Source organism: Aulostomus chinensis, chromosome 13 (assembly GCF_037954235.1).
Source record: "Aulostomus chinensis isolate RoL2024-O1b breed Wild chromosome 13, RoL_Achi_v1.0, whole genome shotgun sequence".
Classification (NCBI taxonomy): domain Eukaryota; kingdom Metazoa; phylum Chordata; class Actinopteri; order Syngnathiformes; family Aulostomidae; genus Aulostomus; species Aulostomus chinensis.
The window spans coordinates 25,417,069-25,436,461 of NC_141332.1; the positions used below are offsets into that span (position 1 = coordinate 25,417,069).

The 19,393-nt window shown below is 45.0% G+C and overlaps 1 protein-coding gene across 3 annotated transcripts in view; it reads left to right on the forward strand.

Annotated features, from left to right (window-relative positions):
• The window catches only part of fat4 (FAT atypical cadherin 4), a 115,209-nt gene that overhangs the window by 80,729 nt on the left and 15,087 nt on the right, over positions 1-19,393 (forward strand). For 2 of the 3 annotated variants that reach the window (XM_086222287.1, XM_086222289.1), the window contains exons 7-11: positions 7,620-7,800; positions 10,198-10,448; positions 10,927-15,276; positions 17,054-17,158; positions 17,477-17,784. In XM_086222287.1, coding sequence (XP_086078413.1) covers positions 7,620-7,800; positions 10,198-10,448; positions 10,927-15,276; positions 17,054-17,158; positions 17,477-17,784 — 5,195 coding nt within the window. The remainder of the gene's footprint in view (positions 1-7,619; positions 7,801-10,197; positions 10,449-10,926; positions 15,277-17,053; positions 17,159-17,476; positions 17,785-19,393) is intronic. The other variant, XM_086222288.1, reaches the window with a different exon arrangement.

Here is a 19,393-nt window from a genome sequence, read left to right on the forward strand (position 1 = left end):
TTTTCTCCCTCGAGTAATGATGTGTTTTATTGACGCTGTCCCTTAAGAGCACAATCTAGCTGCAGTCCATAAACCGTAATTAAGCGTTTAGACTTAAGCTTTAGCCTACAGATGGGCTGTCTCGTAAATTTACACATTCGTCCATCTTCTCTAAGTCAAACTAGCCTGGACTTTCCAGTTTAATGAATCGGCTTGGCGGAAGAGTTCAGCTTCCTGTGAGCTGCAACTCGCAGTGAAACGTCAATCAATCATATATTGAAGAAAGAGATTATCTGTTGTGCCAGTAGAGACACTCAAACGCGCCTCTTAGTGCAGCTTAGTGAGCGACTCAGGACAACTTGCAGCCTTTCCCAGGAGGAGGGTGCTGCTGCCTCTTTCAGATCAGCCCCCCGCATGGCTCTCACAGCAGTGGGGTCTCTCGCAGCAGCTGCAGCAGTCAGAAAACACACAGCTTAATCGTCATTAACACATGTATTTGTACCCCCTCCTGTTCAGAAAGTATGGCCACAGCACCTTGGTGGAGGTTTATGTGATGTGACCGGTGGAAATGTACACTAATAAGGTGCTTAGACCGTGCCATATGTTTACGCTAGACAATGCTTTCTGGGTTGAGAGGCTTACAGAGAAAACTGTCTGTGGATCTGTAGGATGGAGGAGGAAGCGCCAGATGGTCAGCCGGTCTAGTGTTGGTCTCGGTGTCCTGAAAGCTTGTTATTTTGGACGCTAAGTCTGCGGGGTTATTCTGGGTTCTCTCATTTTCTCCATACATGATCCACGCTACTTAGATCTGAACTCGGATGAAAATGTCAGCTGACAGCAGTGAGTGTCATCCCCACCACTGGTTTCACAACCAAAAGTTCTTTAGGGTTATTGAGCGATATCAAACAGGCGTCGCTGCTCGACTGTGTCAGGCCCAGATTTGAAGGAGATGTGCTGTGTTTGGTTAAATAGTGTTTCTATATTAAATTAAAACAGGGAGGAATCCTCATGTGGCTCCGAGCGCCCCGACGGATTGAGTTGCTGTGGATGGAATGAGGTACGCTGACGCCAGCGCCTCTCAGTTTTACCCCATAGTGTCATGGCTGCTCCGATGATGAAAACTGTTATCTGAGTGCCATCAGTCTGATGTCTTCTCCTGGAGAAAACTTAAAAAAGCCCTCCAGCCTTGGAGACAGAGTTATCACCAGGGTTTACTCTGGACTTATCCTGCACCGTAACTGCTCTGCTGCAGAGCTCAGTGACTCCAGCACGGCAGTCTCATGGAGACATGGTACGACGGGGTCCGTCATTGATGGAGAAGCCTCCCATGAGCAATAACACCCTCGGTTTATTTGTTTAAAACTCACTCTGAATTACTCAGCTGGACCAAAGACGGTTAGCAGCGTATCCATCTTCCTGCCACCGTCACGACTCTTCATGTACAAATACACAGCTGTACAGAGGATTATTCAGTTCCTCTGAGTTCCAAACATGCTGCCATGTTCACTAACACTTGCATTTTGACCGTTAATCTTGAACGGGGGCTGGTTCGCTTCTCCGTGTTGCCTCCATCTTGGTTGGACACCCATACAGACACAACTGGCCGTGTGTGCAGGTGGAGAGTTGGATGAGGGTCCTGGTTGCTGCACCAGCGCCCCCTCTGGTCGGTCAGGGCGCTTGTTCCGGGGGACCTCACATGTGCTACACTCCCCTGGTGAAACTCCTCGCCGTCAGATTAAAAGCGACAGCAACTTAACGTGGGATGGAGGAAGCATTGCGGGGGGGGGGACTTTTTTCTCAAATGGTATTTTGACTCAGTTTGCTAAATAGAATAAAAAAACCTTTGTCCTCTATTTGTTTTCTTATCTCTGCCCCGAATATTTTTTTGGGTGTGATTTGAGCGCTGGTGTTTGTGCTTTGAATTAAATACTGACGCTGTGATGGCGCAATGAGGAGAGAGGAGTGTCAGGTCATGGCGGTTTGCTTTCCTAAATGACCCGAGATTAACCCCTGAAATAAGATTAAGGTGCAAACTTCAGACTGAAGTGAAGTAGCGCCTTGATTGCCTTATCTGTTCTGGCCAACAGCAACCACAAATTACAGGTCTTTAGGTATAATCATGATCGAAATACAAACATTTTAGTCTCTCACACTCATGAACATTCATAATCTTGATGTGTATCTTGTGTTGAACATTTCACTGCATGGCTTTGCTTCATAATTACATTATGACTTTAACTTCTAGAGACAAAATAAGAGGCTGCAGCTGCATGAAATCTTCTCGAAAGTGTCAAATCTGCTGAACTACTGGGGACAAGATCTGCCAATGGAAAAAATACCTTTGTAACCGCAGCACATGGCAGCCTCCGGTAGACAGCTGGCATTCTTCCTGCACATTTCCACCAGCCCTCTTTCCATGGCAAAATGATGTCATTTGTTGTATAGCAGTGGGCCAGGTTTTACACTGCCAGATTTAGGCACATTTCCTCGCCGTATCCCCACTGCTACCCCTTCTTCAGTTGACACCTTCCCCCGCCTGCAGTCGTCTAAATCATTGACCCTGACACTCTTGCTCCAGCTTTGCCAGTTTCCAGCGAAGGCTGTTTGGAGGAGATGCTGCAATTTGTCTTGCGAGCTCTGTTGAGTCATTCGCTCCAAAAATAGGTGAAGGGGACGCAGGTTATTTTGTATATCAGCTGGTGTCAGGGTGTTTTTCTTGCTGTTACATGTGCAGAGTAATTTAAGCATCGGAAACAGGTCCCATACTGAGCAGCAATGTTGTTATTTATCAACCGCCATCTTTTGAGTCCTCGGAATGTCTCGCCCTAACCTCAGCTATTGAAACAACTGTCATTTACATACATTTACATACCTGCCAAGATATAGAGTTCCTATAGTGCTATATCTGTCAGCCCACGCGATGTAACTAGATAGACCTCAAGTATTTACACGTTGGACAGCAGGTTTGGGGGGAAAACAGCTGCCAGGGGGTTATGTGATCTCAGTGAGCTCCAGCAGACTACGAAGGCACGTCCCAGGGCTGCACTTGGGCGTGATGCTGAGGGAAGCGATACGCCCAGAAAGATGTGAAAAATGCTCAGGTTGAACCCATGTCTGTCGACTATGTCGGGGTCAGGACAGGTTCAGGGCTGCAGAGAGGAGCATCAGGACGCTTGGTGAGTGTATGAGTATGGTTTTCCCTGCAGAGGGAGGGGGTTTGGGGGGGCCTTGGCTGTCTACTTATTACGGATTAGCCAGAAACAGCGTCCAGCGCTGCAGAGTCCCTGATGGTGGCAGCGACATTGCAGGTCAAAGGTTGTTGAAGTGGTGACGAAGGCGGTTGTACATTCTCCCAAGGCAGTAAACAGGTTGTGACATCACATCCTGTGCAAAAGTGAAATGCCTGGAAGCAGTGCTGTGTATTACACACACACGCGCGCGCGCACAAAGACTCACACAGCTTCCGCTCGGAGGGTCAAACAATGCTATTGAAATGCAGCATACACGCTGGCTGTGTAACAGAGGGAAGTTGGGTTCAACAAAAATAAAGCAGCTCAGATGGCTTGATGTTCAAAAACAAATATTTGTTCCATTCTCTGAGTCTCCTGGTTGAAGCTAATGTGTGTGTAGACAGAAGCAGCGAGCTCCCTGAGCCGCTCACCAGCCTGCACACATCTGTGATCGACTAAAGCGTCAGCGAAGTCCTGACTGCCAAACTCATTTTACCGAGCAGACGCGTCAACCTGTAAACTCAAGTGCCCTTTGCGTGGAATTTTGGAGGAATGATTTGGATGTTTTTAATGCTCACAACTTTGGTGCCTTTGTGGTGTATTGCTAAAAAGTAGCAGCTGCACACAACTCATAAATCCAAAAGAACCAATGCACGACAAAAGATGAAGCGCCTGTCGTTCCTTTTCTTGTCAGTGGAAAGCAGATTATTGAACAATGGTCTTGGTCACCGTGTAGTTGAGCTTTAGGCACAAAAACATGGCTGAAAATGTCTCACATGATGTAATGTCTCACACACATTACATTTGCTTTTTTCTTCCAGAGACACTGAAAAAAAGTGTCTATATCGTTCTGCTAAAAACACCCGAGAACGTCTCAACGAACCTGGACCAGAACCACGTCTTGCTCCTTTCTCCTCTCGTCTCACATCATGAGTACAGCCCGTTCATCTACGGGAGCCCACAACAGACAAATGTCCGGCTCCTCCTCAGGCTTCTTGGATCACATGATTTTAGTGGTAGTAACTTATTTGAGCTGCACCCTCTAAACTAGTAGTGTTCTGCTCTGCTTTTCCTCTAAACTTGTTCACACAGCAACGCCAGGTTTGCGCTGTTTACCGGTGCTGAGGTTCTCCATCACGGCGACTAAAACAATGGACACACTAACAGACATTGTGAGCGACACAAAGGATGCAGAGGAACAAAGCATCAAGGGAGAAGTGCTGAGTCCGCACAAGCAGAGCCGGTGGAGTCCCTCTCCTTTAATTATGGGCAGTGTGAGACGGCTGGACAATGGACGAGAGCGAGGAAACACAGGCAGTAGAAGCGCTACTTCAGCACCCGCTGAGTTGTTTAGGGCCCCACCCCCATTAAACCTGTAAACGTGATCCACGCCGTCTCTTCAGTCATTTGAGGCTGATCAGCGACTTCCTGTTTCCTAACTTGTGCGTGGAGGAAACTTCCCTGCTTGACGGAACTGGTCCTATGGAGCAATGCAGACATCTGCCTTCTGCTCATCAATTAAGAGGATCGGCTGAGGAGGAGGAGCCCTGATCTGTTGCCATGACAACCACTTGGAGGATGACTCATGTCAGTTCTGTCACACCACACACTCGAAAGTGTGCAGATTAAATATGAGGTGCGGTGCTGATTCACTCATCCTGCCGCCTGCGTGTATTTATCCACACATTTGAGTTTGATGACATCACGGTTGCATGATAATGCGATTGTGCAGGGGTTGAACTGGGGCTCGGGACCCCTTGGGGGCGTCACCAGACACAGATGGGGTTTTGGGCCCTGCATTTTGGACTAAATCCTAAATTTTGGACCAATATTTGCATTTTTTATTAGATGTTTCTTTTAATTATTTGCTTTAAACAACTCATTTGTCAGCGGCCATCCATGTACATACATACACCAGTGACTCTTGAGAATGTTGTTATTAAGTATTTTCACAATTGCAAATATTTGTAAAGCTGGAAAAACATGTAATCACCTAGAATCTCAACACTGCCTATATTTGGTAGCGAACTTGGATACTGAAAAGTCAGCAAAGTCTTGGCTAGAAGTGCCGAGGACATGATTCATTTTGGTATTGAGTCACCAAAGATTAGCTTTCCACAGTTTCTGTGCCTCTTCTGAGATTAGAAAAACCCTGTTTACTGTTACCTCTGTTTGTATCATTCATTTTGCTTCTGGTATTCAGCTCTGTTTACTCTGAATGCACATGTTAGCCACTTCGGGTCTGACCAGAAAACCCGGATAGATGACAGGCTTTGAATGTCTGTTTATTATAGTGAAGCCAGGCAGTGAAACGATGTTACAGTAAACTCTCTCAAACCTCATTTTATGAGGAAACTCCTGCCCTCCTGACAGAAGCTGCAGTACTTCGCAATAATATGTTGATGTTCATAACCAAATTGTCATTTTCTCCTCTGCCAACATCGCGGTCAGACTGTAGCATCAGTAACCTAACAGCAGCTGCACAGCTTCTAGAGGGTTTTCATGTCTTGCTCAACAACTCCTCAGTATGCTCTCTTTGACAAGCACTTTAATACCAGTTCTAACCTCACTCATAGTCCAGATGTACAAGCAGCGAGGACACGAGAGCTTAGATGGGATGACACAGCATTCTTGTCCCACATACTGAGACTATGCAACACATTTTGCTGCTTATGTGACGCCCAAAGCAGAAGTTGCGAGTCATCACAACATCACAAGCTGAGTAGAAAATGATACAAACTAGAGGAGGAGATGAGAAGCCGGCAGAAGGGAACACATGGCGAGGAAGAAGACGTGAAGGGACAGGTCATGTGAGACAGCACGAAAGTCCTGAATAATGGCGTTTTAGAAACGTCCGGGAGTCCCTCCGCTCATTGACCATGACACCGCCCTGCTCTCGAGGGATTAACTCTGATAGGCTGCCTGTGAAAATGATCCCAACGATCCTGTTACAGTTGTTTTATGGCTGAGATTTGGACCTCCTCTCATGTCCTTCATTATCCAACACAACTGACTCTGTCCCTCTTTGCGGACTGGAGACCTGAAGGTGAAACCAGGGACAAGCCCCTCACCCTGAGCAACTGTCGCCAGGTCGAGAAAGAGAAAAACCCTCAGGAAAGCAGCAACCAGCAACAACCTCCCACCTCCAGGTCAAGTTGACCTCAGGTGGGGACCAGAGGGCCTTTGCAGCTCTTGGTGCTGCGGTACTCAGCCCCGAGTCCAGCACCTCTGCCGTATGCTGCGAAGTGCAAAAACCAAACAGGAACCGTGTTCTCCATGTTCACATCTCTCTGCTATGTTTCAGCTTCACTCCACTACTTTCATGTTGTCTCAGGAGGAAACATAATTCATTTGACTTCCAAATGAGCAGAATTGGCAGAAAATAAAATGAACATGTTGCCCAGATTTGATCATATTTACAAGACCGTCCGGGCTGGCTGGGCAGTACGACTGTTTTGTCCCTCTGGCTTTACTTTCTGACCCTCCACCACACAACGCCTTCTTCTTCAGATTCTGTGTGTTTTTATTTTATTTTTCACATTAAGAAAGAATTCTGATGGCCACCCTCCAAATGTTTTTATTATCTCTTATTAATCCAGGGCCCCGTGGGACGCAAGTTCAAGCATCTGATGTTTACAACAGCTGAATATACAAGCACGGGAGACACGAGCTCAGGATTGTGTGTGTTTTCCTTTGGTTGTATTATAGTCGACACGTTCTCATAGGTTCCCGTGGAGATCTGCAGGAGGTAACAACTGTGTTAGAGGTGGAAAAAGCCCCCCCATGCCTCGCTCAGATCTTTCTCAGTCCTCAGGTGCTCTTTGTCCTTCAAACCGATGAGTTCTAAAGAACTTAAAACGTCTTAAAAGTTGCCCCTCTCATCTCATATTGTGACCCTTTGAAATCTAGCTCAGCCAGTTCAGTGTGCCATTTAAGGAAGGATTATGAGGGGCAGCTGAAGAAGGCAGATGTGTGAATCTTTTTTTTTTCTCCAGGTTTTTCTGCATTGTGACTCATTTTCATCTGCTATTGATTTAAAGCCATCCCCTGAGGCCCTGCGAGCCCCATTTTGTCACCAGCTCGGTGAGATTTTTGCTGAAAATAGCACTTCTCCTCACTCAAATTCCAAAGAGCTCTGCGCCGTGCACCTATAAATAGATACCTCACTGCAGAGACTAAATCTACGACTGAAGACCCCCAGGAAGGACGCCTGAAAGATTCGGTTTCAGCGACATTGAGCCCTTTTGATGTATTCTGTGCTCATATTTGTTGATGTGCTTGAACTCAATGCTGCCGGAATTCTGTGCTTGAGCTCTCACGAAACTGCTTCAGTGTGGATCAATAACTCATCATATGACTGCTATTGTCACTCACTCCTCTCCTTCTTCTTCTTCTCCCCCCACCCCTCAGGGTCTCCGTCTCTGAGCGGAACAGGGACGGTGACGGTTATGGTGGACGACGTGAACGATAACCTCCCAGTTTTCTCCTCCTCCACCTTCCACACCACGATCATGGAGGATGCCCCAACAGGGACGGATGTGCTGTTGGTCAACAGCTCGGATACAGACGTGGGCATGAACGGTGTCGTAAGGTACAAAGTTGGATTTAGCTTTTTAATCCCATTTCTTCTTACCAAGTGTCCATTTCCACCATAATTATCCTCCAGATATTGCATTTGCTGCAGAATGCACCACTTTTTAATCAATTTAAAATGTGTAAATTAATAGTTTGGACTTTGGTTTTGTTATTCAAATCATTCAAAGTGCAAAATTACTACTTTATTAACCTGTGCAACCAGGATGGCATTTGCAGGATAGTGAGAAAATCGACCCGAGGAGCTTAACTTGCTGAGCTGGATGCTGTAGCTGTGACAACAAGTCACACAACCACATGGTGTGCTAAGTTTACCCCTAAATTTTACGGCTAAATTCACTACACCTTCACCCAAAAAGTGTTTCTGCATTTAAAGTACTCACGAATAGTTGTCTTGAACTCACTTGGATGTTTTCTTTTTTTCTCTCTTGCATCACTACTTTGTGTTTCCAGGATGCAGAACAAACAGCAAAGTATAGATTAACTTGAAGCTAATGGTATCCAACGGCTAACAACAGCAAAACCGACCCAAAAGGTCCTGTTCACAAACTTTTAAGCACATTGTCCTGTACAGTCATGTCCTCTTTCTCCAGCTGAGTGCTCAGTAAACCACAAAGGCTTCGATTTGACCTAAAAACAACCATCACTGTGCCAGTAGAGTTATAGGCAGCATGTTCTACATTATGGAGTCATAAAAGATGTGATGCAGTGGTAAAAGAAAATGTCTTTGTGTGTTTAAGAGTCCTTGATTGCTTGAAAATTAAAATCCTCATTTTGGGTGAGGTTTTGTTTTAGAATACAGAATAACCTATTGCATGCAGCATAGACTTGCAGGTATAAAGTCTGTGATTTGAAACGCTCCTGTAATCCCTTCAACTTCCCCAGTTTTTAAAGAGAGTAAATACAAAAAAAGCGGTACTAAAAATGGAAGAAATTGATGCGTTGATTTGCATGCAGCGGATGAATTAGAGATCTGTGTCGCATTCCCCTGTTCCAGGAACTAATGTGAGTAATCAGATCAGTTTGATTTCCTGGTGTGAAAATCTCCTTTCAAGGGCCATAAAAGACTGGGTTTTGTCTCGCCTCGCACCCTCGGAGAAGTGTTTTGCATCATCACCAGCTTTGTGAAATTCCAGCTGGATGTAGCAAGCGCTGACAGGGCTATAAGAGCAGAGTTTTAGTCAATACCCAAAGTTATTGTTGGGGCCATGTTTCTCAAGCTGGACAACAGCTTTTTCACACTCTCAGACCCCTCCATGGGGGATCTTGTAAGAGCTTCTGGTTGGCCTCTTTCAAGCCGGACGCTGACTCAAGTCCAGCCCCTCCTTTCTCCACAGTAACCCCACCGGGTACACATTGGGGGGTACCGCAGCGTGCTCCACTTTCCCAAAACATGATAATGAGGATGTTAATTGTCTATGACAGTACCAGTTGCGCCCATCAGGGGTCCCAGGGGGTTCAAGGCCTCCAGTGGAAACCAGGAGCTGGTTATCATTAGTTGTTAGTTTCAATTCTCACAGCTCATTAAAGTCTCAAACCTGAGCTTGTCTCTTAGCCAGACCTGCACGGTTCCTGAAGACCGTTTTTGTTCTTGCTGGTATCTAAACATGCTTCCACTCTTCCGTCACACTTTGCTCTGTCTGTGTAGGCTGGAGACTTGTGGGACACAGGGTGGCACATGTGTTTGGTATTAAAGAGTTTATCAGTACTAAGTTATGCTTCAGTATTTGTAGTACTGTGACTGTGTTTATTTGAGCTTCATCGATAAGATAAATGGAACATGGAGAGTTCTCCAGCCTCAGCAGACAAGAGTGTACCTGAACCACAGGGAGCTTCAAAAAAAGAAAAAAAAGGTGTCTCAATATGATGCTAAATGCTTCATGTTGTCTCAGTTATTAACTAGGAATTTCACATCATGCCAGTACAACATGGTGACAATTAGTAAGCACATTTTAGCAGGTTTGGTGATTACATGTGCTTTTCATGAAGCTTGAAACAATGCCCTCTATAGGCCACATTGTGACAGGACTAGAAAGACTGCGGGATTTGGCAGTGACCCAAACAAAATCTCTAGTGAAGGAATGACATCCACACAACATGACAGTCAGTGTTTACACAAGAAACAGCTGACACCAACACCTCGCTGTAATATAACCTGGATGCAGAAATTGCGTCATGGCTCCATAACCACTAAATAGAAGTCAGATTAAATGGATTGAAAAGAGAGATTTGTGTAATTTCGCATTGCTTAACTGAAAAAAAATACAATAGTCAATGATCAAATTATGGAAAGTGTAGGTCTTTTTGACACTGCAGTGATTTTCACACTGAACCACTTTTCTTTGCTCATCCAATTTCTCTCACTGCAACTTGTCTTTGTTCATCTTTTCTACAGCTACAGTTTGACCGGAGGACACGGCCAGTTCTCCATCAACCCAGCTACTGGACAGATTATCACCAGCTCTGTGCTGGACAGAGAGGACAGGGCCAATTACCAGCTGCTGGTTGTGGCAACAGATGGAGGCCAGCCCCAGGGCTTGTCCAGCTCTGCCACTGTGTCAGTGACGGTGGCAGACATCAATGATAACCCTCCCCGCTTCCATCACCACCCCTACGTCACCCACATCCCTGCCTCCACCGCTGCAGGTTAGCACCTTATACAAATACTTGTAAGGAAGTGAACTTTTACTATAGACATTTAAAAATGTAATTTAGTGGTAATAATAGGGCCGGTCCATTGAACTGGCTCTGTTTGAATGTTATAACTTTTCAAAATTCAGTTCACTTCTTCAAATCCTTTTTTTCAGTGCTGGATATTTTATATGGTTTCTCAGCCAGAGGTTTTTTTTTTCTTTTTTTTCATCACAGGTTAAAAAGACAGAACTGAGTTTTTAGCATAACATTAGGAAATACATTCAGTAGTCATGTGTTATAAATGCTAGTTTAAGTGAACGTTTTAATGTTTTATCAAAAACTGGCTTCATAACAGTTACAATAAATAATGCAGAGGACAGGACTAAACAATGAGATCGACACCATACTGTCGCTTTCTACATTTAGGCTCCACTCTTTGAATCATTTCACATACACCAGCCCTCTTATTGATTCTTTTTTGTGTCTTCAGGGTCTTTGGTGTTTGCTGTTACTGTCACCGATGAGGACTCTGGTTCCAACGCCCAGCTGCACTACTCCCTGATGGGACGCAACTCTGAGAAATTCAAGATCGACCCTGTGCGGGGCGCCATCACTGCCAATGAGAAGTTGATGGGAACCTCAGAGGTTACCCTCACAGTTCGAGTAAAAGACAGCGGAGCCAACCCTAAAACGGATACAACTACTGTGACTGTACGCTTCGTCACTGGAGGAAACTTCCCGGTTATCAAGCTGAAGGAGCGTACCTTCACGTTCCCCGAGAGCCAGCCGACCAATCACGTTGTTACGACAGTGACCGGATCGTCTATGAGGGGTGGACCGCTGTCATACTATATCGCTAGCGGCAACCTGGATAATGCCTTTCACATTGACCAGCTTTCAGGAGAATTGTCAATCAGGCATCATTTGGATTATGAACACATTCAGAAATATGTTCTCTGGATTGAGGCCAGAGATCAAGGTTTTCCGCCGTATTCTTCTTATGAGAAAGTGGACATCACTGTTCTGGATGTGAATGATAATCATCCAGTGTTTGATAAAGATCCCTTCTACGCTGAGATACTGGAAAATCTGTCACCTCAGCGAGTGCTGATGGTCTCTGCCGTTGATCTGGATAATGGACCTAATGGACAGCTGGAATATGCCATCATGGATGGAAACATGGAGAACAGTTTCAGCATCAGTCGAGCCACCGGTGAGATACGAACCACCAGGCCGCTCGACCGAGAAAAGGTAGCTCAGTACACTTTGAGAGTCAAAGCCACCGACAGGGGTTTGCCGCCTAAAAACACAGCAGTCAAAGTGAAGATCAATGTGCTTGATGTAAATGACAACGCCCCCAGGTTTTCCAAGATTTTCAGCGCTACAGTGGCTGAGAATGCCCCAGTGGGTTACACTGTCACCCGGGTAACCACAACGGATGAGGATGCTGGTGCAAACGCCATCAGCCGGTATTCAATCACAGATACCAGCCTTCCTTTCAATATCAACCCAAACACAGGAGACATAACGATAAGTAGACCGCTAAATAGAGAAGACACTGATCATTACATCGTCAAAGTGTCTGCCCACGACTCCGGCTGGACGGTTAGCACCGACGTCACCATTTTTATAACAGATATAAATGATAACGCGCCCAGATTTAGTCGCCCATCTTATTATCTAGACTACCCTGAACTCACTGAGGTGGGCTCCCTGGTCACACAGGTGTCAGCCACAGATCCTGATGAAGGTTTCAATGGCAAAATATTTTACTTCATACGCTCTCAGTCAGAGTATTTTAGAATTAATTCCAGTTCTGGAGAGATTTTTGTCAAGCAGCAGTTAAGATATTTGAATTCTTCAGGTGCCAGTAGTATTAACATCAATCGCCACAGCTTCATTGTGACAGCATCCGATCGAGGAGTCAAGCCGTTGATGAGTGAGACAACAGTCATCGTAAACATTGTAGACAGTAATGATAATCCTCCAGAGTTTGATTCTCCGAGCTACTTCACCCCTGTTACAAAAAGTGTAAAGGTTGGCACCAGACTGATTAGAGTCGTAGCTTATGATAAAAAAGACTTTGGCCTTAATTCTGAGGTTGAGTACACAATCGCAGGTGGAAACAGCTCTAGCAAATTCAAATTAGACAAAATGAGTGGGTGGATTACTGTTGCCTCATCCCTAACATCTGATACAAATAAAATTTTCCTCATGGACATCACAGCCAGTGACAGAGGAAGCCCTCCTTTGTCGGCGCGAACATCAGTACGAGTCGCGGTTACAGAGGAAAACCACCACACACCTGAGTTCTCTCAAAGCCAAATGTCAGCCACAGTACCTGAAAGCCTTGCTGTGGGAACAGCGATAAGGACTTTGTCTGCTAGAGACAAAGATAAAGAAATGAATGGCCTTATCAAATATAATATTACTTCAGGCAACGACAAGGATCTGTTTGCACTTAATAGTAAAACTGGAGTGTTGTCCCTGGCTCGCTCTCTTGACTTTGAAGAAAAGCAGCAACATGAGCTCAGAGTTTCAGCCACTGATGGTGGGTGGATTGCTAAAACCAGCTATGTCACTGTCACAATTCATGTGACGGATATGAACGATAACCCTCCGGTGTTTGAACCTGACGAGTACTTCCCCATCGTTCAGGAGAATGTTCCAAGTGGCACGACTGTGGTTAAAATGAATGCTACAGACCGTGATTCAGGAGCTAACGCAGTCATGGCCTATGTGATACAATCATCAGACAGTGACCTCTTTGTTATCGACCCAAACACGGGCACCATCACCACCCAGGGTTTCTTGGATTACGAGGCGAAGCAGGTCTACCATTTAACAGTAAAAGCCTTCAATGTCCCAGATGAGGAGCGCTGCAGCTTCGCCAATGTCAACATTCAACTAAAGGGAGCCAACGAATATGTACCCCGCTTTGTCTCCAAACAGTACTATTTTGAAATCTCTGAAGCTGCTCCAAAAGGCACAGTGGTTGGGGAAGTCTTCGCCAGTGATCGAGACCAAGGAGATGATGGAGTGGTTTACTACCTCATTTTTGGGAAAAGCAGAAAGAAGGGCTTTGGCATCAACAGGAAAACAGGCCAGATCTATGTCACAGGTACTCTAGACCGTGAGAAAGAGGAAAAGATTTCACTTAAAGTGTTGGCCAAAAATGCTGGGGCCATTCGTGGAGCAGATATTGATGAGGTGTTTGTGAACATCACAATCCTCGATGCGAACGATCCTCCTGTTTTTACCCAGGAACTGTATGATGTGCAGGTCAGCGAAGGTCTCTCACCTGGTGGTCTGGTTACCTTTGTGAGTGCTGAGGACTCAGACTCTGTCCCGAGCTGGAGCAGGTTTTCATACTCCATTGCAACTGAGTTTGATAAAAATGTTTTCACTATTAACCCCAAAAGTGGCCAAGTGTCTGTGGCAGCAGAGCTAGACAGAGAGACAACTCCTGTGTATAATCTCACTGTTCTCGCTGTGGATACTGGCACACCTCCTGCTACTGGAAGCACTACGGTGATTGTGAATCTGGAAGATATCAATGATAACGGTCCAACTTTGACAACCACATATGCTGAGGCAATGGAGAACCAGAGATCTGGCACTGCAGTAACTACACTAACAGCGTCTGACCCGGACCTGCCACCCAATCAAGGACCTTTCTTATACAGCCTCCTCAACTCTGGCTCTGCTAACAGCTACTTCAGCCTTAGTCCAGCTGGAGTGCTAACCACAAGTCGGGAGATCGACAGAGAACAGATCAGTGACTTCTATCTCTCCGTTGTGATCAAGGACTCTGGTGTGCCTCAAATGTCCTCCACAGGAACAATCCACATCAAAATAAATGACCAAAATGACAACCCATCAGAGCCGAGGTCAATGGAAATCTTTGTACACTACTTTGGGAACATATTTCCAGGAGGTTCTTTGGGAGATGTCAAACCCCAAGACCCTGACATTCAAGATAGGTTCCACTGCTCCCTTATTCCACCCTCCTCGGGTCTGTTTAATATTCCTACTGGAACGTGCAATCTCAACTCCAAAGCTCGCTCAACAGATGGAAATTTTGAATTAACCATCCGTAGCAGTGATGGTGTCCACGGTTCAGTCAGTAACACAGCCCGAGTCCTTTTCATGGGCTTCACAAATGCCACAGTGGACAACAGCATACTAATCCGACTCCAATCTCAAGGAGTCAAAAGCTTCCTTACCAACCACTACCTCAGTTTCTTACGCATTGCCAACTCTCAGCTTGCAGGATTAGGCACAGGGGTACTGCTTTATGGAATGTTTGAGCTCGACAACCAGACTTTTGTGATGGCAGCTGTAAAACGGGGTCATGGACAATATGTGAACCCCAGCGGTGTGGCCACATTCTTCCAGAGTATCAAAGACATTTTATATAGACAAAGTGGAGTGCAAATAGATGCGGTGGACCATGATCCATGCACACGTAACCCGTGCCAGAATGGAGGCAGCTGCAAGAGGCGTCTCAGTGTCGGGCCTGATATGAAGACAGAAGAAAGTGTCCCAGTGATTCTTGTTTCCAACCACCCCCTGCAGCCCTACGCCTGCAGCTGCAGGCCAGGATACACAGGAGGCCTGTGTGAGACAGACATCGATGAGTGCCAGCCTTCACCCTGCCACAATGGAGGCACCTGCCACAATCTGGTGGGGGGTTTCTCCTGCACCTGTCCTGAAGGTTTCACCGGTATGGCCTGTGAGCGTGATATCAACGAATGCCTTTCCAATCCCTGCAAGAACGGGGCATTGTGCCAGAACTTCCCCGGCGGCTTCAACTGCCTCTGCAAATCCGGCTTTGCAGGTACAACACACACGAGTAACATTTTACATCTGACCTCTCAGTCACTGTGGGAGTGGGAGGAAAAGGACAAAGGAGACACTGACACAATACTTTACCCACACACAGCTTTTAGTCCTGGCTAAATATTTGCTCCTGAATCTTCCCCAGAGGTGTTGTAGCCATAGCATAGAAGCGTAGCTGCCAAAAACAGTTGGGCCTTTGGATTACTAGATGGGGGGTATCAGCTGTGATGAATATCAGCATGCCATGTTTGCTTTAATAAAAGGATGATGTGAAGCTGACCCTATTCAGAACTCAGAAGAGTAGATTCCACAAACAGTTCACTTGTATCACATTTCATTGTGCGCCTTCATGTGCGCAATACGATGACCACACACAGATATAAGTCTAATCCAGCTGTATACAGAGGGATTTCTTAATCAAAGATTTAGAGTTGTATGACAAATGAGCAGCTTTACTAGATCCAATCTGGCCTTTTAGTTTGGAAATCTAATGAGTACGCTGCATTATTACCCTTGATAAAAGGGGAGTTGATTTTAAGTGGAATTACTTGAACCCTTCATGTTGACCAGTTGCTGACTGCAGCATCTGAAAGACATTTTGCTGTGGCAGGCGATTTGCCTCGAGTCAAGTCATTACTGTCCTTTTTTATTATGACAATAAAAAACGAGCACAAGTCTTTAGGTTTCAACAAGATAAATGACCCTCCTGAGGAAATGCACCTATTGACTTACAGTAGTTTGCATGCCCTCACAGTGAACTCTCAACTTCCTGTTTTCCCCGCCTGGGTTTTGGCAGCAGAATGTCTCTCCATTAAGCAACTTTTCTCAGGATTTATGGCCTTAAGTATAAGTACAGCAGCTCAACATCAGTCATGTACCATGCTTCAATCTGTCAGTTTTTTATTATGTCATATACCTTGTTGTTATTGTCATTCAGCCTGTTTTCATGTTCATTATCTTAAAGGAACACACCAACTTTTGGGGAAATACTCTTCCTGTCCATCCTCCCTTGAGCAAGACAAGCCCCAAGAATACCCTTCTCTCCTCTGTGCTGCATTACAGAGCTGAGACCCTCAGAGCTCAGCTGACTTCTAGTTAGCTTAGCACAATGAATGGTAGTGATTGGGCAGATGCTAACACTTCCCTCCCACCCTCATTGACTGTGCTAATCTAACTAGAGGTCAGCTGAGCTCTGAGGGTCTCAGCTCCCTAACACAAACACAGGGGAGAGAAGGGGATCTCTCCTCTTGTTGTGCTCAAGGTAGGATGGACAGTAAACATATTCACCAAAAAGTCGGTAGGTTCCTTTAAACCTCACACGCGTCAGTAAATTCTATACATTGTTTGTGTTTCAGCACTGCAGAAAAATCCCTTTCACCGATTTAATTTTGCAAGGGGTTGGAACATCTGATTGTTATTAGTGAGAAGAATCTGCCAGTTTTGTGATATGTGTGAGATCAAGATCTTGCTTTGGATCCAAGTATGCCATCTTGGACAAGATCTTTATCAGAGAATATCATCACAAATTTAAAACAAATGAAACTGAATTACATGACTTTTTTTTAACGGAAAAACATAACATTTGATCACAATCAGACGAATGTGAAATGATTTGTTGGAGCCTTTTTTTTTGTCATTCCATTTCTCAGCTGCGTGGTGATGAAAGGTCCGCATGACTTGGTCGGCAGGGAAGGAGAACTATGTTCCCCTCGTGGTTTTTTCCTATGTTGTCTGCCACCCCATCCATTTTAATTTGTGTTGTTCTGTGAACCCAGGCAAAACATGCGATTCCATCATCAATCACTGTGAGTGTAACCCTTGTTTTAATGGCGGCTCCTGTCAGAATCGTGTGGATGGATATTACTGTCACTGTCCGTTTGGTAAGTAATCGTAGGAAACATTAGTGTGCCCTGATAAACTGGGAAGCCAGAGTCTCCCAGAGAGAGTTAACCCATGACATCTTAAACAAATGTGGCCACAGTCATTTCATGTTTTTGTCTCCATTCGTCATGTTTTGTATTGCTGCTGTCATAAGATTCCAAAAAGGAGTTTCTTTGTAGCATTTTGATGATAATAATCGAATAGCAGTGATATTGCTTCACGGATATAAAGATTCTGTTTTATCTGTGGATATTTTAATCACAGAAGCACTGAACCTTTAATAGGCTTCTTCTCCGATTGTGTGTTTTTGTCCTCAGGGGTTTTCGGCAAACACTGTGAACTGAACAGCTACGGCTTTGAGGAGCTCTCCTACATGGAGTTTCCCTCTCTGGATCCCAACAATAACTACATCTATATCAAGTTTGCTACCCTGAAGAACAACGCGCTGCTCATGTATAACCACGATAACCAGACCGGTGACAAGGCCGAATTCCTGGCTCTGGAGGTCTTCGAAGGACGGATGCGCTTTTCTTTTAACTTGGGAAGTGGAACTTATAAACTGATGACCATGATAAAAGTTTCGGACGGGCAGTTCCACACAGTCATCGCCAGGAGAGCTGGGATGGTGAGAATCAAACTCTCTATTGTGGAAGAAAACATGTAATGGAACACTTGAAACTGTTCATGATGGTCAACTATCAAAACACTGAGGAAAAATCATAGAGATGCCACTGGAATACATGACAGCGTATGGAGGAAAAAATAAACAGATATGGAGCTGGGAGAGAAGTTATATTCAGAGTAGTAGAAGTAGTAGCAGTAGTAGTAGTAATGCCGAACTGGCCACTCCAGTCACTGTTGTTGTAGTTTTTTGACTTTTGTTCCTTTTTTCCCCTCACAGATCTACAAATTTAATTTCAGATCATTTCTGAAGTCTTTCTCGTCAACCTCTGAGTTTTTTCTAGCAATTTTACAAATTTAATCTCATAAATGTAACTGTATATTTTTTCCTTCTAACAGTGATCCTGATACATGGTTTTAGACTTCACCTGGACTTCCATTATGTCCTGAGGTTTTATAGCTGAAAGCAGACTCCAAGACTTGGACTTAAATTCCTTTATGCACATCAGATGATAATTAAACTCTCCCAAACCGTGGGTAGCTCACCTTATGGTTTTCATGCTTTGCAATTATGATTTTATTGCTCTTTGTGATTTACAATATGAGGATCCAAAATGGCCCTGAAGGTTGAAATTTTCTCTTTTGCACTCTGAATGAGAGGCTTCTCCCTGCCAGCAAGGCAGTGGCAAGAGAGGAAGGGGAAAAAAAAATCCAACCTGGCCCTGTCAAATCTTTTAGAATGGAACTCTCCTGCTGGACTTAAAATCTGTCAGTCCCTGCTGAGCACTGGGAGTTTCATAGGAGCCTGGTGAAATCGTTAAATTGTCGGTTTTGAGATGGTGCAGAGTGACAGGATGGAAAGGAATACAGCGCAAGATGAGAGCTGCCATTCTGTCAGCATAAAGTGCCCTTTGAATAGTAGTGGGCATGTAAGGGCTCTTGGAGTAATTGATTATAGCGAGAGTGTGTGCGCGTGCGTGCGTGTGTGTGTGCGTGTGCGTGTGTGTGTGAGTGTGTGTCAACTTCCTAAGGCTGTGTAAAGTGAACCTGATAAGTGTGTTTGCAGAAGATGCTGAGGATCATTTTGGTGGTCAGGCTTCAGGCCTGCTCTCAATCCCTGCAGCTCAACTCCAAACTGGTGTCAAAAGCTGCAGAAAGTTCACATTCTGCTAAAATCATAATCATCATCTCTGTCTGAATCACTGCAATCATCAAATACAAGTAACACGGGTTGTCCCAGTTCAGGGAGTTTAACAGAACCCTGTGCTGGGGTCAGATCAGTCTGAGCTCGCCATGTCTCCGCTAAGTTGAGCGTATCAACTGACATGAGGACAAGGAAAAGTTTTCATAAAGATGTTCTTTAAACATTGTTGGAGGTTAGCACATAATTGTAGCCCTCGCCAGCTTCAAATAGAGCAAACAAGAGTATCACAAGTCAGGGCAACGTACAGTAATATATTGTTATTCCAGTGTAAACCTCACGGTACAGTAGCAGCAGAGACCAACACAATCACAAATCTGTTTCACACAGTCAACGTTACTCACATGAGCACTCAATGTCAACTGCTAGGCGTTTTGTCACGGTAACGAAGGTGTTAAAAAGCTCTACTTGT